General features: G+C 41.2%; 1 protein-coding gene across 1 annotated transcript; it reads left to right on the forward strand.

The window, feature by feature from the left end:
- Positions 1 to 573: 573 nt before the first annotated feature.
- Positions 574 to 16,424, forward strand: cth (cystathionase (cystathionine gamma-lyase)). Its single transcript, XM_050055336.1, has 12 exons — positions 574 to 841; positions 4,409 to 4,490; positions 4,632 to 4,727; positions 4,931 to 5,040; positions 5,324 to 5,458; positions 5,590 to 5,647; positions 6,049 to 6,126; positions 6,531 to 6,683; positions 7,476 to 7,597; positions 9,728 to 9,780; positions 10,164 to 10,302; positions 15,179 to 16,424. Exons 1-12 carry the CDS (start codon positions 656 to 658, stop codon positions 15,191 to 15,193), a joined length of 1,227 nt encoding a protein of 408 aa, XP_049911293.1. The 5' UTR covers positions 574 to 655; the 3' UTR covers positions 15,194 to 16,424.
- The last annotated feature ends 1,026 nt before the right edge of the window (positions 16,425 to 17,450 follow it).

The following is a 17,450-nucleotide window of genomic DNA, read 5'->3' on the forward strand; positions in this document are numbered from 1 at the left end:
AGTGTGTTGTCAGGTTTAAATTGGATGAAGAGGAACAGACCTCTGGTGGTCTCACTGAGCCAGTACAGAGCACTTTCTCCCCCTATGGGTAAAGAGTGGAAACACAGCTAAGCGTCTCTTGTGTGTGGCAGAGGGGGAAGAATACACACAATTCAGTGTATAATTTCATAATGAAAGCAAAAGTTCTGATGGTGGTGGTTGAGCAACATCCTGACTATAGTGATGGGTGGTTAGAGAGAAGTTTAGATGCCGTTCCTTCTTCTTAGTTTGACTTCACAGGACTACATAAGTTATAATTATTAGTGTGATTAATTTATTTTTTAAAGACAGTATAGTTGACTTTATGATTTAAACTGGTGATAAAATCAGACCAAAGAGTATAGAGTTGAACCCTCCTGACTTAAACGACAGGAAGCGTTGCATCACTGTGGAACACATGGAACGCAAACAAGATGCCTCGTCACGTGGGTTGGACGCCCCTGCAGACCCACCAATCAGCGCCTTCCCCCTCGTGTTGATGAGCGCTGATTGGCTCAGAGGGACGAGCGCAGCGCACGGCAACGTCAAAATGCTTTCGCCTTTACCATAATGTGGTAACGCAAACTCATCCTCGGCTCACAGTACTGCACATTGTGTGGAGCTCAGCAGCACAGCCATGGACCCAAAGGACAAGCAGGAGGAGCAGAGCGACTTGTACGCCGGCTTCATCACCGCGTACAAATCCTTCGCCACGGAGGCGATCCACGTCGGTCAGGAGCCGGAGCAGTGGAAGTCAATGGCTGTAGTGCCGCCGATTTCTCTCTCGACCACGTTCAAGCAGCTCGGACCAGGAAATCACGCCGTAAGTAGCCCGATATGGGGATTCAAGGCGGTGGGTGATGGGGGATATCCGGCGGTATGCACGTGCCTGAAGAAGAAGACCCCATGCAGCTTCATGCAGGAGGACCAGAGTGGGCTGTAAATGTAAATTCAGGTCTTTCTTAACTTATTTAAGTCATAGAAATATTAATAAAGCTAAAATCACACCTGCATATCTTAAGAATATATATTTTATAACTATATATGTAAGATACAGCCTGATCAATACTTTATTAATCCTAATGAATAACCCAGCCTTAAAGCAGCCAACAAAACAACATTAAAACACACAAAGATGTAACTACAAATAATACCTTGATATCCAACTTTAGATCTATCTTCAATATCCAGTATTTCTGTAGCTATTATAAATAAATACAGCACTAATAAACATCATTATAAAACAAGAAATGCATGAAATACAATAACAGTAACAAATGACAATAATCTTAACTAGAAACTATAACAAAAACTGACTACGACTCTACATAGTTAGTAATAAGCAGAACAAACACAACTATTTCCTTTATCTTAGGTGTGACTATGCACACGTGTCATAAACCTGATGCCTGTGCTACGAAGCAGAGTTTGACGTTAGTGAGGTAAGTTCAGGGTTAACTGAGGGTTTTCAGTACCACAAAGCTGGTTCTCTTTTTATTGGGATAAATCACCGTGGTCCCTTATGCTGGACAGCTAACCGTTATGTCCAGGGTATAGGATCACAGCCTGTTAACTCCCTGACATCTGACCAATCAGATCCATGGAGAAAAAAGTATCCATGGAGAAAAGTCCGGAGTCTCAGGTCAAAAAAAGAAAGAGGAAGAGCTTAATAATTTAATTGCTCCAGGCCTCTGTTTCCACTGGTTTTTAACAGAGCTTCCAACAAACACAGGGATCATTACACACTAAACACATGATTTTAGCAGAAGATAACATAGATAACATTTTACAGGAAAAATGAACATATCAGTCAGAATAAACCTCATCAGTCATTAACTAGGCTGCTCTGGCATTACTTTAAAGTGTTTTATGTGACATATTCATCATTATTCAACCACATAGCAAAGTGTACTAATGTTAAATATAGCCCAGTGATACCTACACATAATTTAAGTCTTGGCCGACAGTGAATTTTTGCGTAGTATTTTCAATGTTTTCATTAGAAGATGACAGAGTATCCTTTACATCCCGTGCCACTGATATTTTATTGTCTGTCCTTATCATATAAAGTAGCTGCCTTCATTTATTGTTCTGATAATGTCGCTTGTAATTAACACCCCTGCCTCTTCACACGCTCGTGGCAGAACAGGAAAACCCAGAGTTGACTGAACTAGTTGATAACTAGCTTTGTAGTACCACTTATCTAGAAGGTAAGTGTTAGAGTCAGTCGAGCCAGATAACGAAAAGATACCCAAGTCAAAAGTCAAAAGTCAGTCAAAAGAGACTCTATCGCAAGAGAAACCTCTTAACTTCAGTTTTCCTCCTTTGTTGTTGAAATCACCCCGAGGCCATGTCTGGGAATCCAGACTAAAACCAGTTTGTGGGTTAATATCCAGTTTTCCCTCACTATCCATATTCCCTCTGTAGTTGAGGCATTTTTGCTGCAAACAAGGTTTAACCTGTACAATTTGAGCAGAGGGTAACACACACACACCACTTGCTTTGCCTCTCTTGTGGTGCAGGAAATCAGTTACCCCTGAAAATCCAAGTCTAAATAAATAAGTCCTGCACATGCTTATGCATTGATTTATTGAAAAACCATATTTGTTCCTATCACAAGGACCTTTCTAGAGACAAAGGGGAGATGACATATATATTAACTTTTACAGCTGTCTGTTTTCTCTGTCAATTATTATACTGAAGTCTTCTCATGGATTGTCTTTCACATAGATTCGTGTGAAAGTGCCTTCATCTCACACATCAAGCAGTCGTCGTAAAAGACTGGTTGAGCAATTTCTCAGGGGTCATTGAAGTTTTTTATTACACAAAAGCCCAGTCCATATAGGAGGGGGATGAGTTCTTCTTTAAAGTCTAATAAGACTAATCTTATGTGGAGCATTAACAGCTAAAACTGCATCGTCAGTGATGGCATAGAAATGCCCCAACCCACCATTCACGCTGATCTCCTGACCTCTTCACCTTACTTTGTGGAAACATTCAAACCAGAGTTAACTGGTCAAACTGGAACCCTTTAACGCCCACCTATTTACTTGTTTGCAACTGAATGAAGGCAACAACACCCGGCCCTCATTTATCGAAACATATGTCTCGCGTTAATGTCTCAAAGCGGTAAGTTCTTTTATTCGTGCTCAACGATGAACCTCCTTTCAGAAGTGCTGAATACTTTCACTTGCATAAAATCCAAAAGCTGCAATACATTTTGATTAAACTAGGGAAGTTTCTCATAGTAATGGTAAAAAAAAAAAATGAGGTCATTAAACTGTAATTACTGTCACACATCACAGTTATTAAAACAGAAAATTACAGGGTGAGGTTTTGTGTTTTCACGGTGTTCAGTCTCGTGCACACACCCACTTGACTAATCCAACTAAAGACAAACATAAGCACTGCCAGCTCTGAGGGCAGTGAGCCAATACAGGTATGGATGGTGTGCTGTTGAACCCAGTTGACCTGCCATCCAGCCTCTTTCTTAAAGACAAAGAAGAGCTTAATGAATTCTCATATCCTCGTCCTGCTCAGCAAAATCTAAAGTTTATTAATGCATGCTTGTGTTTATGGAACCAGCCTGCCAAAACACTGCTTCCTGTTGTGGATTGAACACCGTATATTGTTAATTCATTCATTCCTTTTTCGGAACGGCTTATCCTGTTAGGTGTCATGGGTGTGCTGGTGGGGTACACCCTGGACAGGTCGCCAGACTATCACAGGCCTGACACATAGAGACAGAGGACGCTCATTCGAACTCTGGTGCGGACCAAACGAATGAACCCTGGTCTGCTTGAAAACTGGGGGTCTTGGTTCACTTGCAATTGAACCCTGGCGCGGTGCGCTTACAGTGCGAAATGCATGGACTATCCAGCAAATCAAAGAGAGGAAGTGACATAGAGCACAGTGCTGAAGGGGATGGATTTCAGTTTTCGGTCCTGGCCAATCGATGAGCCGGGTTTTCTTCTTCCTCATGCTTTTTTTCTTCCTGGTCAGTGGTCGTTAAAGGGCAATACTGCCCCCAAACGAGCAGCTGTTGTAACTGCGTGACTGGCAAAAGTGCAGTGTGAAAATGAACAAAACCAAATTAAGGTGTGAAATTTTTTGGCATTCCCCGCCCAATCGAACCGAGTTCCCCGGACTATCCTGGTGTGAATGCACCCAGACAACCATTCACGCTCACATTCACACCTACGGGCAATTTAGAGTAAACGGTTAACCTAACCTGCATGTCTTTGGACTGTGGGAGGAAGCCGGAGTACCAGGAGAAAACCCACCCTGACACAGGTCCGAACCTGCTCGCACGCCATTGTACCACTGTGCCGCCACCTTACATTATTGAGAATGTTAATTTAGGTGACTGAAGTGTCTTATTTTTATGCAGGGGTATGAGTACAGCCGGAGTGGAAACCCTACAAGAAACTGTCTTGAGAAGGCCGTGGCTGCTTTAGATGGAGCCAAGTATTGTAAGTAATGCTTTTGTAACAGACGCTTACATAATCATGGCAGGCGTGATTCACACTCTTAAACATCACTCACAATGGAGGAAATGTATGCAGCCTCTGTTTCCTCTGACATGAAAAGGATATAACGCCTTTGCTCCGCAGGTATTGCTCTTGCCTCGGGGCTGGCAGCCACAGTGACCATCACCCACATGCTCAAAGCAGGCGATGGGATCGTCTGCATGGATGACGTCTACGGAGGTGAGACATCCCTTTGTAAATGACAATTGTGTGAAATGCTATGACGCAACCATGAAATGTTTCCACCCACCATTTACTCCCTTTTAAAAAGAAACGGCAGTTGGTGTGAAAGTGGAAGCATATGGTGTGAGCTGGTTTTGAATCACACCTGTTTTTTTAGGGGGGGGGGATGTTAACTCAGTTTCACCTTCTTGATTGCAAAGGTACAAACCGCTACTTCCAAAGAATTGCTGCTGAAGTTGGTCTGGAGGTGTCGTTTGCTGACTGTACAAAACCAGAGCTGCTGAAGGCCGCATTGAAGGCCAACACTAAAGTAGGTGAAAGAATGATATGATAAGAATAAAGTGCTCTTTGTGTTTGCTTTGTGTGCGTAGTTTAGTTCCTCTCCCAACGGATTTTATTATTCAAAGTTGCTGCTTCAGATCTAGTTTTGCTAGAATATTATGTATCTGGGTGTGCCACCTCCCTTTGGGCAGTCACTGTGAATCAGCACTGTGTGTGGTAAGTGTTATAGGTACCATAGATGAGCTATTTTAGCCACAGTGTGTGTTTACCACAGTTACACACCCTCCTCAACATGTTGCTTCTCTGTGCAGCTGGTGTGGATCGAGACACCCACCAACCCCATGATGAAGGTTGTAGACATCAAGGCCTGTTCAGAGGTGGCCCACGAGTACAACAAAGACATAGTGGTTGTCGTGGACAACACCTTCATGTCGGCCTACTTCCAGGTAAGAGTGACAAATGGGGACTTCATGCCCTTTTGATTCTGAAAGAGTGGTTAATAGTTTACTGCCATCGAATTCCAGTTCACGTGGAATTAAGTCGCTGATTAACTCGTGTTTGTCTTGTGCTCTCTTAGCGCCCCTTGGCTTTGGGAGCTGATGTCTGCATGTACTCAGCCACCAAATACATGAACGGTAGGTTTTGTGTATGTTCCTGTTTTACCAGCATAAGATTTCCTTTAATTTGATACAGTCTAAATCAAAAAATGGTAGGTTTACAAAAATACATCAGAGTATTGGGGGAGAAACAAGCAAGAACAGCCCGTCAACTTCCATGTCAAAGTGAGGAACAAGGAAGATCTGTAGTCTGTAATTTTACACCGTCCCTTTACAAGTCCCTTATTATCAAAGGATTAAGGGCACTGAAATTGTTGCGCTTGATCTTCTCCAGTACTTTGAGTTTTCCAAAACAAAAAAACCCAGTAACTTCATACATAGATAGTCAGGCACAAACATCTAATCTAATCTAAAAGAGTATCTGCTCCCACTTACTTAAATTTTTTGATTGTATGAAAATATCAACCTTTATTCGGCAGGTCACAGTGACGTGGTGATGGGTTTGGCCTCCATGAACCGGGAGGATCTGTATGATCGACTGAAGTTTCTGCAAAATGGTGAGCACAAAGAACCACATATCTTGAAAGTTGATTTCTGGTTTATGTCATGTGTCTAGCAAGAAGCCAAGTGTTTCCTAGCTCCAGTTTCACCAGTTATGCACATTAAATTTAAGGACACAGGTCACAGAAAGTTCTCAAGTTGTATTTTCACCTCATATCCTGCTCTGCCACGCTCAGTATTTGGTGGACCGGTTATCTCAAAATGACCTACATTCACTCATTAAACAACCAAAACATGCTTCACATGCCAAAGTTCAGCACCAAAGCTTTTTAGAAGGAAGTACTTGTTTATGCTTTTGTTGTTTGCCTGATCTGGGTTTTGGGAGGCTTTGTGACCTCTTTGTTTTGTGGTTTTTTGTTTGTTTTTTTTCCTCCGCCCATGTGATCTCGCTTTGTTTCAGCACTGGGCTGTGTACCCTCTCCCTTTGACTGCTACCTGTGCAACCGAGGACTGAAGACGCTACACCTGCGGATGGAGCGGCACTTCAAGAACGCCATGGCTGCTGCTAAGTTCCTGGAGGCGGATCCCAGGGTGGAGCGGGTCATCTTCCCAGGTGATCTCTCAACCGTGGAGTGTAACAAACAAATGTGATATAACTCGAGTTATGGGATGCCAGCATATTGTTGAGGCATGCCTGTTTTTAAACAGGCTCCAGCAGCTACTTTATGGTTGTCACTGTGGGTTGTTTAAGTTCATGTTGCCTAAGAGAAGCCTTTCATAGTGATCTATTACAATCCTTCTATATAAGACAAGAGATTGGGATCTTATGAATTGATGTCATGCCTTTCCAATGTTTTACCCACTTGACATCTGCACAAAAAGTTGGCATTTTCTTTTGAAAGTGGTCACAGTTAGTCTTGAGTCCAAACAAACCAAGGCTCATGAGCAAACATTTCATCTTGTCACAAATAGCACGCTGCAGAAAAAACATTAAAAAGGGAAGTCTTTGTAACTTTAAGCTGAACATAATGGCTTCATCTGCACTCCTGCATAGTTTCCTTGTTAAATATTGTTTTGCAAGGGTTGCTAATCATTCCCAACAGCTGGCTCTCAGATGTCTATTAACTCCTCTCCTTGCACCCATTAAGCCTTACACTTTAGGGTTTATTTGTTAAAAACACCTGCAGCTGTTTGAACAGCAGCAAACCAAAGGAGGAGCAAACATGCCAGGGTTAGAAGAAACTAGTCAGACAATTTTATTTTAACTCATCAATAAGCAATGCAAATTAAACTGTGTTCAAACCCACACGCTGTCTATGAACATAAACACCTCTCGTCTTTAATGAGATTAACATCCTTTAAGCACCACCTGATGTTGTTTCATGTTTTCCCTCTCTCGATGCAGGCCTGCCCTCGCACCCCCAGCATGAAGTGATGAAGAAACAATGCACCGGATGTCCGGGGATGATCACCTTCTATATTAAGGGGAAACTGGAGCACGCCAGCGCCTTCCTCAGTAACCTCAAAGTAATTTGGCAGTAAATTTATATTTGATATGGACTGTTTGATTTTGTGTTTTGGAAGAGGGGAATGTTGCGAGGCCTGAGGGGCTTTTGCAAAATGACCGGGTCAGATTCCCAGACTGAGGACAGGTGAAGGAAAGACATTTAAATACCACAACTACAAGAGGAGCTTATCAAAGTACTGAAGTCATACTTGCAGGAATTTCCTGCAGCTGCTGAGGTGAAATGATTAAGAAAATGTTTCACCCAAGAAAAGCAGTTCACAGAAATAATGTTGCAATAATGCACTGACACAGTACTGAGCTGCGCCAAAGGATGATGAGTCCATCCCGATGCTTTTTGCCTATTATAACTTTGCCTCAGCATTGATGAGTGGCTCATGTTGTCACAAGAAGACCAGATTGTGTTTTAAATGGCAGTCCCTTCAGGAATTGTTGTGATTGCAACAATTAATGCAAATTTAACCAATCTCTGTGAATTCTGTGCGACCGTGCAATTTTGTCCTATCACTGCAACTTCCACTAGTCGCAGTCCCCTGCGCAAACGTAATGGACATACATCACCAAATTCACTTTCTTGTGCTGTTCTAATGTCTCCCATTTGCCAACAAAAATTACTGCTAAAGACCGAGCAAAACAATTGCCTGATGTTCTTCACAAAAGCAAAGATGGATGTACAGTAAGTGCTGAAATAACTGGGATTCAGACTTTACTCTTCACATGGTACAGAGTACAGGTCTAAGGTAGAGCAAAGTACAGTGGTTCTCTGTTTGTGCCTTGTTTACTTTGAGTGCCTGTGCACTTGAACTCTTTAATTTGCACAACTCTACCTTTTTTGGATTCAGCCACTATGTGGGTAAGAGTTTCTTACTGGCATCTTTCAGCATGATGCTGAACGTTTACTGAGAGGTGATGTGCACTTTACCTTTCAACCCTGCAGAATCTGAGGTCAGTAATGGTTATCAGAAGAAAACAGGGTTTAACATTGTTTTTTGATTTTTAGCAACATGCGTATTTAGTCTGATTTTCTGTGAGGTTCTTTGCACTTTAGCTTTTTAACTAACTCAATGCTTAATTTTTATTCTATTGAATTTTTTTGGTCATGGGTGTCACACAAGGTTTGTCATTGTTATTGACGTTTAGCAATCTTCTGTGCTCACAGTTTTTACTGAGTTTGAGCTTTTGTAAAAGAAGTACATCTGGAGAGAATTACAAAAATAAAGCATATTTTGTTAGAATTTTGAGGTCAGGTCTATAATGCATTATGAGCACATTTATAAGACATTATAACGCATTTATAGGGCTTTATAAACGTCGTTATAAATATAATCATGTATGACAACTTATAACAAGGTTTATAAAGTATTATAAGTGGTTAGATAATGCATTATAAATTCAGCATTCATAATGCTTTATACTTCCATGCCAAAGTGACGACAGTGTTTGAAAGAAGAATCTGAAGTACTGGCATTATTCCGTTTCAGAAATTAAGCATTTATTATATGTCAGAACAGTTCTTTGAGTCTTTATAACTGGCTAAAGTTCTGATAGTTATAATGTGCTATGTAACCCAGTACTTCAGATTCTTCTTTCAAACACTGTCGTCACTTTGGCATGGAAGTATAAAGCATTATGAATGCTGAATTTATAATGCATTATCTAACCACTTATAATACTTTATAAACCTTGTTATAAGTTGTCATACATGATTATTAGCATTTGTAACAACGTTTATAAAGCATTATAAATGCGTTATAATGTCTTATGAATGTGCTCCTAATGCATTATAGACCTGACCTTTAAGTAAAGTGTTACACTCAGACTCAATTTTGTAGAAAAGCTGCCGCAAAATCTGGCATTTAAGGCCGCAACACTCTTTAAAAAAGCCTGCGAAATCCTGGAGGGACTGATATAGCTGACAGAGCTCCAGTGTTCACTGTTTGTATGTTTGAAAACGATCCAAACCACTAAATGTAGGCAAAGAATATGGCAGTGGCTTGGGTGGTTTCTGTCGCTGGTTACTTATCATCTTTGTGTGACTTAATAGTTCATTTGCCTCTGCTGTTTTTTGCTTGATGCACACATTTTTCATATCTACCTTATGTTTTACTTAATATCCTCTTTTCTCATTTCAGTTATTTGCGGTAGCTGAAAGTCTTGGTGGCTATGAAAGTTTAGCAGAACATCCGTAAGTATCCTGCAGAATTTTACTCTAAACATGTTGAATTTTAATACATTGTTTTATTGTTGGTATTCAGCAGAACTAAAAACGCAAACTGTGTTTAAACAAACAGGTGGTATGTAAAGCATGACAGAAATAGTAGTACAGTCATGCAGTTTTATAGAACTGAAACTTTCAGCACCTGTAATTTAGGATGTAATACAGCAAGCAGCGCCACAAGGGGGCAGCAGAGATCAAGAGAAAAACTGTCAGCCTCTCAAACTGATTTTTAATGACATTTTATTTCCATTAGAAAGTCTGTGTCTCCGCTCTAATCTGGATGAACACAACAGGATGTCTTCCTGTAGTGACTCATATGTAAGTGGCACTTGTCCTCTATCATAATTTAGGGCAATTATGACCCATGCATCGGTGCCAGAAAAAGAGAGGGCTGTCCTGGGGATTAGTGACACCCTGATCCGACTCTCGGTGGGACTGGAGGATGAGGTTGACATCATTGAAGACCTGGAGCAAGCACTGGCTGCTGCTGTGAGTAACACACAATACCGGAGTACCAAATACTCCCTCATAACAATGTTTTTTTTTTTCTCCAGTGGATATTAGCTCTTAAAATGATGACACCAAGTTTGTGGGAGCCTGGAATTGTTTTCAGCCCTCTCTCAGAAACAACTCATTAGTGTGCAGAGTCCCATCGTGTACTAAGTTTTGATCTGCACAGAATAACCTCTTTGTTCTGTGGTAATTAAAATGAGCTCTGGTCCCAACCCCCTGATTTTAATAGTGCGTCGGATGTCTTTTTATCTGGTGTGGTAAACAACCTGCCTTAAGATGAGACAGGACGCTCTGTGACTTGTTTACAGCTGTTGTGAAGCATCAGGGTGTCAGGCTCCCTGATCAACGCCATGCTGATCGATAAGTGTACGTCAGACTGTTTGAACGTGTGGCTCAGTGACAGCTGCCAGCAAGCCGTAACTCAGGTTTGATACAGAACCCAGACTGACAGGTTGGGATTGGAAACGCATCACCTGGGTCATGATCTTCTCTGGGAACAATTCAAAAAAACAGATGTTCGGTTCTCAGTGATTGACAGGTGTGAAGTGCGGAGTCTCATCCTCAGTGCAGCTGATAAAATAATTTTACCTGGTTACGGGGCCATACTCAGCCCACCTGAATCACTTTCACTCAAAGTCACAGCTAGCAAGTAATCCTGCTGTATTTTAGAAATTTGAATGGACATTTTCCACTGTCTCAGGCATCATTATTTCCATCTATATCCTTTAAAAAGACATGTGAATCATCATATTTTTTTTCAAATTAGTCCAGTGATAATTTGTTCTACATCCATAGGTACATTGAGAGCTTGTTTATAATTTTAAAAGACGAGCCAGGGGAGGATCTCCTGACCCCTTTGACTGAAGTCTTGATGAAGCCCCAATTATCTTTTATTTATTTATTTATTTATTTTGAAATACTTTTTACTTACGAACATTTTTTACGTGTAGGTACAAACAAAACTTAAAAGTAAAAAGGAAAGCAGTACACAGGAAAAACCTCAAATATGAGGTCATGGGATGTTTACAAAGACATAACAAATTTTCCTAACTCAAAGTAAGGTTTCATGTAAGGTACGTACGATAATCATGTGACATCTGTCTCATTAGCTAAATAAACACACAATTTTCTCCACCATTTTTCTCGCAATTCTTTCCACAGTTGTATGGAATATATAATTTGTTCCAGAAGATGTGTGTTTAACAGTAATAATAATATAGAAGCTAGCAGTGGCACAGTTTTTCTGGAGCCATTTTTTTGTAATGGCTTTTTTTAATTGGTTTTTAAATAGGGCTGCCACGATTAGTCGACTAATCGATGACTAATCGACTATTAAAATAATCGGTGACTATTTTAGTAGTCGACTAATCGGTTTGAGTCATTTTTCATAGGAAAGTACTATAAAAGTACCCCAAAATACTCTTACTGCAGCTTCTTACGTTCAGATATTGGCAGCTTTACACACTCTCCCGTGACAGTGAACTAAAACCCTTTGGCGTGAGTATGAAACAAGACATTAGATGACGTAATTTTGGGGTTTGGGCGAGACAGACCGACATTTTTCAACATTTTAACACATTTTTCGATGAAATGATTAGTCGACTAATCGAAGAAATAATCGACAGATTAGTCGACAATGAAAATAATCGTTAGTGGCAGCCCTAAAATAACATATAAACTGCTATACAGCATTATAAAAGAACAGGCAGTTGCAGAAAATGAAGGCATTATCGGGGGCTATCCTATTGTGACTGGTTATAAGATGTAAAAACAAAATAAAATAAATATGACTTACTTCACATGGAGTTATCAAGAAAGTGGGGGTTTAGAGTCTGGCTTTTATATATTCCAAGAATGGATTTCAGATTCTCATAAATTTATCAGAAGAGCCGTTTAATGTGTGTCTTACTTTCTCAAGTTTGAGATGTTGCATCACTTCCCTCGATCACTGAGTCCAGCTCGGCGGTTGAGGGTTCTTCCAGTGGGGAAGGATTAACCTCCGTGCTAATGAAGTGACAAATTTCGTTATTTTGAGTTTAGATCCTGAAAGCTTCTTATTTTTCTCTCCTGCTATGCCAAAGATGGCTGTCAACGGATCTGGGTGAATTTTTATATTAAAGACGTCTGATAGCGTTATGAAGATCGAACTCCAAAAAGTGGACAGATTAGGACACAGCCAGAGTGAGTGTGCTAAGGCTGCAGGAGAGAGTCTGCGCCTGTCACAAGTGGAATCAACATCAGGGCACGTTTTGAGAGTTTGACTTTTGTGAAGTTAAGGCAGCACCTTCAATTAGACAAGGCCAAGCTGGGCACAGATGGAAGCAGTGTGGACCCCCTCAAGGGCTCTTCCCCAGTGCTCCACTGTCACAGCCACCCCCAACTCCATCTCCCATACAGGCCTCAGGTACTCAAGAGATGGGTCTTGTAGATTTGAAAAAATAACTTATAAATAAAATATATTGCACCCCTGTTGGAGGGTTCAAAATGTATTGGCCTTTTTAACCAGCTGCCAGCAGGATATTTAGTAGATAGATATCATCGTTACTTAGCCCATCACAGATGTGTCCAAGCCTTAACTATCTTAAAATCCAAGAAATGCCCTTGCATATATCTGACCTGTGTGGAGCTGCTGCTCGGAATGTGCCTCGTTTATTCATTTTATCTGACAAATATTGTTAATGTTTGTGTATGAACTGGCCCCTGGCCTCCTGCCATTTTGCAAAAGTGCCCCTCGGGCAAAGCAAGCTGGATATCTCTGATGTGAATCATGCCAATTTGTCAAAATGCAAACAACTTTAGGGATTAAAAAAACGACCTGTATTCATAGGCTTCCTCCTTACACACTCAAAGTTCTTAAGGGTATTGTAGTTCCAAAACTTCGAGCATGATTATCTTCCAAAAAGGAGTAAAACAAATGGCAATAACGAGTGACAAAATCCATTACTAGCAACTTTTTTTTTTTCTCAGTCTGTGTTTATGCACCACAGCTTCTAAGTCTTTCCACTCGGGGCTTCATGGTGTGAGAGCTGTGAAGGAGATCCAGATGCCACGTGTGGCTCGCTAATGATTAATCAGAGGATAAAGCACCCGTGCCTTTGTGTACTTTACAAGTACAAGGTTATATCTTAACTCACGTGACATCCCACTCAGCTCTGAGTTAAAACCTGCACGTGTAGGTGATATTAAAACAAAATACTAGGGCATTCAAGTTTACGGGGAATATATATTTGAGGGATTTAACTTTTCCCTTTTTAAAGGTGAAACCAAGCAAGCTGCCACATTTTGATTTCAAGGCACATCTCCAGACACAACACACTATATATTTGAACTGAGTAGTGCAGGATAAGGCACAGCTGTCAAAATGAAGACAAATTGGGCCCAGAGAAGAAGTGGCAATTATCTTGGGAAACATTTAGGGAGAGCCAGGCCAGGAAGAGTTTCAGACCAGGATTGAGTTAGGTATGCAGTGATTGCACGCTGTGAACTTTTGTAGAGGTCTTTGGGCTGCTGCATGACCAGATCCATCATGTGCTGTAAGGTCTCTGTATGTGTGCAGCAGTCTGGGGTAGGTTACCCTCCGTGTAGTCCACTGGGTATATTGCACTATTTGTACTTGAGTCTTCCTCCTTTGTGAGATTCTATTAAAAAATTCCAAACTTTAACTTTTAGCTGCACGCCCACTGTCTGTATTTTTGTTGTGGGAAAAACAAATCAAAGTATTTCTGCCTTGTAGACCAACAGATGGCTCCTCAGAGAGGGACCCCAGTGTTTCCAGAATCCATTTTCATCCAGTTCATTACTCAGTTTCAGCTTTTCTCACTTCACTTGTGCACTGTTGGCCCTCAGATCTGGCCTGGCTCGTCCACACATCTGCATTTTTATCACCCCTCTCTCTGCAGCTGGTGTCGACATCTGAGGTTTTACTGCACCTCCGTGTTCCTCTCTGCCCTGGCATGGCTGCTGAGGTTTCATCAAGCGCACAGTATTTTGACTGAATCATCGTTTTTCTCTGTGTGTTTTATATTATTCATGGAAAAAGAGACGGCTAGAATGCAACAGCTCATTAAGAATCAATTTGGCACATGAAGCTGATTGAGATATGATCACATTAAAACTATATTAACTAAGCTCTCAAGTGTGCTGCTTCTGAATGATTCACTAATTCCCACCTACCGCCTGCATTACTATCAGGAATTTTCGTTTCCTAAAACCCCTTTTTTGCCACCTCATGGTGCCGTTTCCTGCATGGCGGGCTGCACCTCCTCTCCTCAGGGTTCAGATAATGTCTCTGAGTCCCTCTGCTGCCCATCTGCAGCAAATGGAAAATTAAATGGAGACAAATATCTCTAATGATTGTGTGTGGTCCGGGGGAAAGGCACCTCTGATGGGTGAAGTGTTCAATTGGATGGGACGGCAGGTCAGATTGGGGCAGGCGGTTAAATTTCCGGTCAAGCGTCCACATCCTAGGGTTAGTTTTGAATCACAAACTTGGCGGTTGGTTAATCGCTCGGAACTCTCCGATGGATCGGTGCCATTTGTAACGTTGTTGCTGTAAAATGCCAGGTCTGTGGTGTTTTATTGACCAGTCGTCTCAGCGGTGGCCCCCTCTGATAATCTGCTTTTGACTTGCTGCTTTGTTGCAGACATGTTGGCATCCCGCCTCAGCGTATGAAACAAAGAGAGGAGCAATGACTGTATGGATTGTGGTCCCCTTTTTGTTTTGTTTTTCCAAGGAGGTGTCTGTCATTATTAACTGCAGCCTCATGTCTGTCTGCTGCTTCCTGGATGTGGACTGTACAGAGTATTGATTTCACTGGTCAATTCTTTTTCTCTTTCTTTTGTCTTTTAATAGCATCCAAAGAAGTGAAATGTCATCAGGGCGTCCTCCAGGCTGAGATCAGTCGAAGTCGTGTTGAAGACGGGAGGTACCCCAAGTGAAATCATCGCAGATCGACACTTGGAGCCTCAGTTTAGCGCACAAACAGCAGAGATTCAGCTATCAGGGAACAACTTGTTCTTTAAAAACATATACCATGCTATCTGTGAATAATTAACCCAATTTTTACATGAGAATCTTTTTAATGCATATTTTACTAGAACATAAGTCGTAATCTTATTTATCTTATGCTGGTTTGCTTTGTTTTTATGTTTGTATTTGTTCTGTTTTAATTGAGTTTTGTTTGCAGGGCTTTAGTGGGGTGTAGTCCTGTTCGATCAATGCTGATACAGTGGAAGTTTCTGCAGGAAAAACACCAAACGCAGTATTTTCTGTATGCTGTAAAACTTGTGCACTTCAGGCTGCATCCTGGTTGTGATGCACAGAACAATTTCCACATGCCGCTGCCATGAGTTCAACTGCAATCTGTATTAATCATTTCCTTATTCTAGTTTCCTCTGCAAAAGATGTGTATTAATGACCTCCCATTAGTCAGACTAAACGCTCACACAGGCGAGGCTAATGCCGCCATCTACTGTCCAAACGTCAGAAATATTCTCTTCACTGACAACATCTGCTCCAAGGTTTTATGAGCTTTTTTGGAACCATTTAAATCAATTTAATGAAAACATTTCTAAAGAACAAGAAATGAAGAATAGAAACATGTATTCAGTTACCGAATATTGGCATGGTTGATAATGTGCTTCATCAAGTGGTAAAAAAAGAGGAGAAGAACCCTATTCTTCATGTTAGAGACCAATCATCAGGACATTTGCCAATGAATGAAGGAGTGTTTGGTAAGCACACGCCATATTCGGAGCAGAATTTTCCAGCAATGACGACGCTGAAGGTTTTTTATAGCAACAACTGAAGGCTGTTACAGGAGCATTTCTCAGTTTGATGAAACACTTTATGTGTTCTTGAACTCAATTCAAAGCATTTGGGTTGATGACAAAAGCCAAATTTCCCCCACGTCAGTACTTGCATGGTTTTATTTTTTTTAACCGTGCAGAGGTGTGTTTCACTCTGGCACTTCCACCTTCTGCTTTTCCCCCTGTAGTCACATCACCGCTCAACTATACGCTTCATTTGGGACAGACCACTTACGATCAATGTCATTTATGTAACCGATAAAATCCATTAAAATCAGTTTGCAGTATAAGTCTCTGCGTCTCTCACTTCCTTTCAACTATCTCGCCGTACAAACTCGAGCAGTGTAATTGTGAGTTCAGCATCAGTAAGCGTAGCAAGTCGATAAGCCACATCCAATTTAGATTGTACCATGGTAGGCGGCACACTGGGGTTTCAGCTGATGGATCAGGTGAGCTGGTTGTCGTCCTAATGACCAAACCATCAATAACATTTCCACAAGGAGACTGATGGTTTCAGCTCTTTGTTATAAAGACCAGTTATTATCTTTAGAGGTTTTGCTTCACTGAAACTTTAATTTCTTGTTACTTACGACCGTGTAATGGATTTTACATCTCTAAGGAATGCCATTAAGATTTTGTATTAGCCCCGCTACCTCTCAAATCTCTTTAAAAGGCTGATGTGATAATTTAGCAGCCACAAACTGCGGCGGAAGATTTAATGAAACCTGCCACGTCCGGTTTAGATTGTGTACATTTGGAGGAAGTGTTGGTCTAATAGGAACAGGACTGAAGGAGGGCTCTGCATTCAAAGAGGAGGTGCCACTGAGGTGTTTGAAATTCAGCTCTCAACTCTCCCAGCCTTGACTTGTGTGGTGAGATCTTGTCACTGAGTGTGTGTGGATAGACTTTCTTAAAAAACATCATTATTCAGTGCAAGTTTTCAGTGTTTGTCAGCCAGGGCCTTTTTTGGAGAACACGTCTCCATCAGATGAGTCTCAGACGTTGGATAAAGGTCTCTAACAAGTCTGTGTGGGCTTCTAGTGTTTATTTCCCTAATATGACTGTGGGTATATTCACTGCTAAATAATGTGGGCTATCGCCAGTTTAAACAACAACATGTGCAGAAAAAGTCTTCTATATAAACATATAAGTGGCTCTTTTGACACTGAATGCGTTGTTTCAGTCGGTTGCGTCATCGATTTAAAAAAAAAAAAAAAAAAAAAAAGGAAGCCACCCACTTGCATTCACTGGAGGCCGTCTGCACTCCATCACATCTGAAGTCATAGATGACATTCATGCACGCAAATCTGTAGATA

The sequence above is a fragment of the Epinephelus moara genome, chromosome 10, assembly GCF_006386435.1.
Source record: "Epinephelus moara isolate mb chromosome 10, YSFRI_EMoa_1.0, whole genome shotgun sequence".
NCBI lineage: Eukaryota > Metazoa > Chordata > Actinopteri > Perciformes > Serranidae > Epinephelus > Epinephelus moara.

Excerpts from the sequence above, each read along its gene's own strand:
- cth (XM_050055336.1), top strand. The coding sequence starts at position 656 with ATGGACCCAAAGGACAAGCAGGAGGAGCAGAGCGACTTGTACGCCGGC. Across the intron at positions 842-4,408 it reads TCGGACCAGGAAATCACGCC|GGGTATGAGTACAGCCGGAG; the intron begins GTAAGTAGCCCG and ends ATTTTTATGCAG. Across the intron at positions 4,491-4,631 it reads TTTAGATGGAGCCAAGTATT|GTATTGCTCTTGCCTCGGGG; the intron begins GTAAGTAATGCT and ends TTTGCTCCGCAG.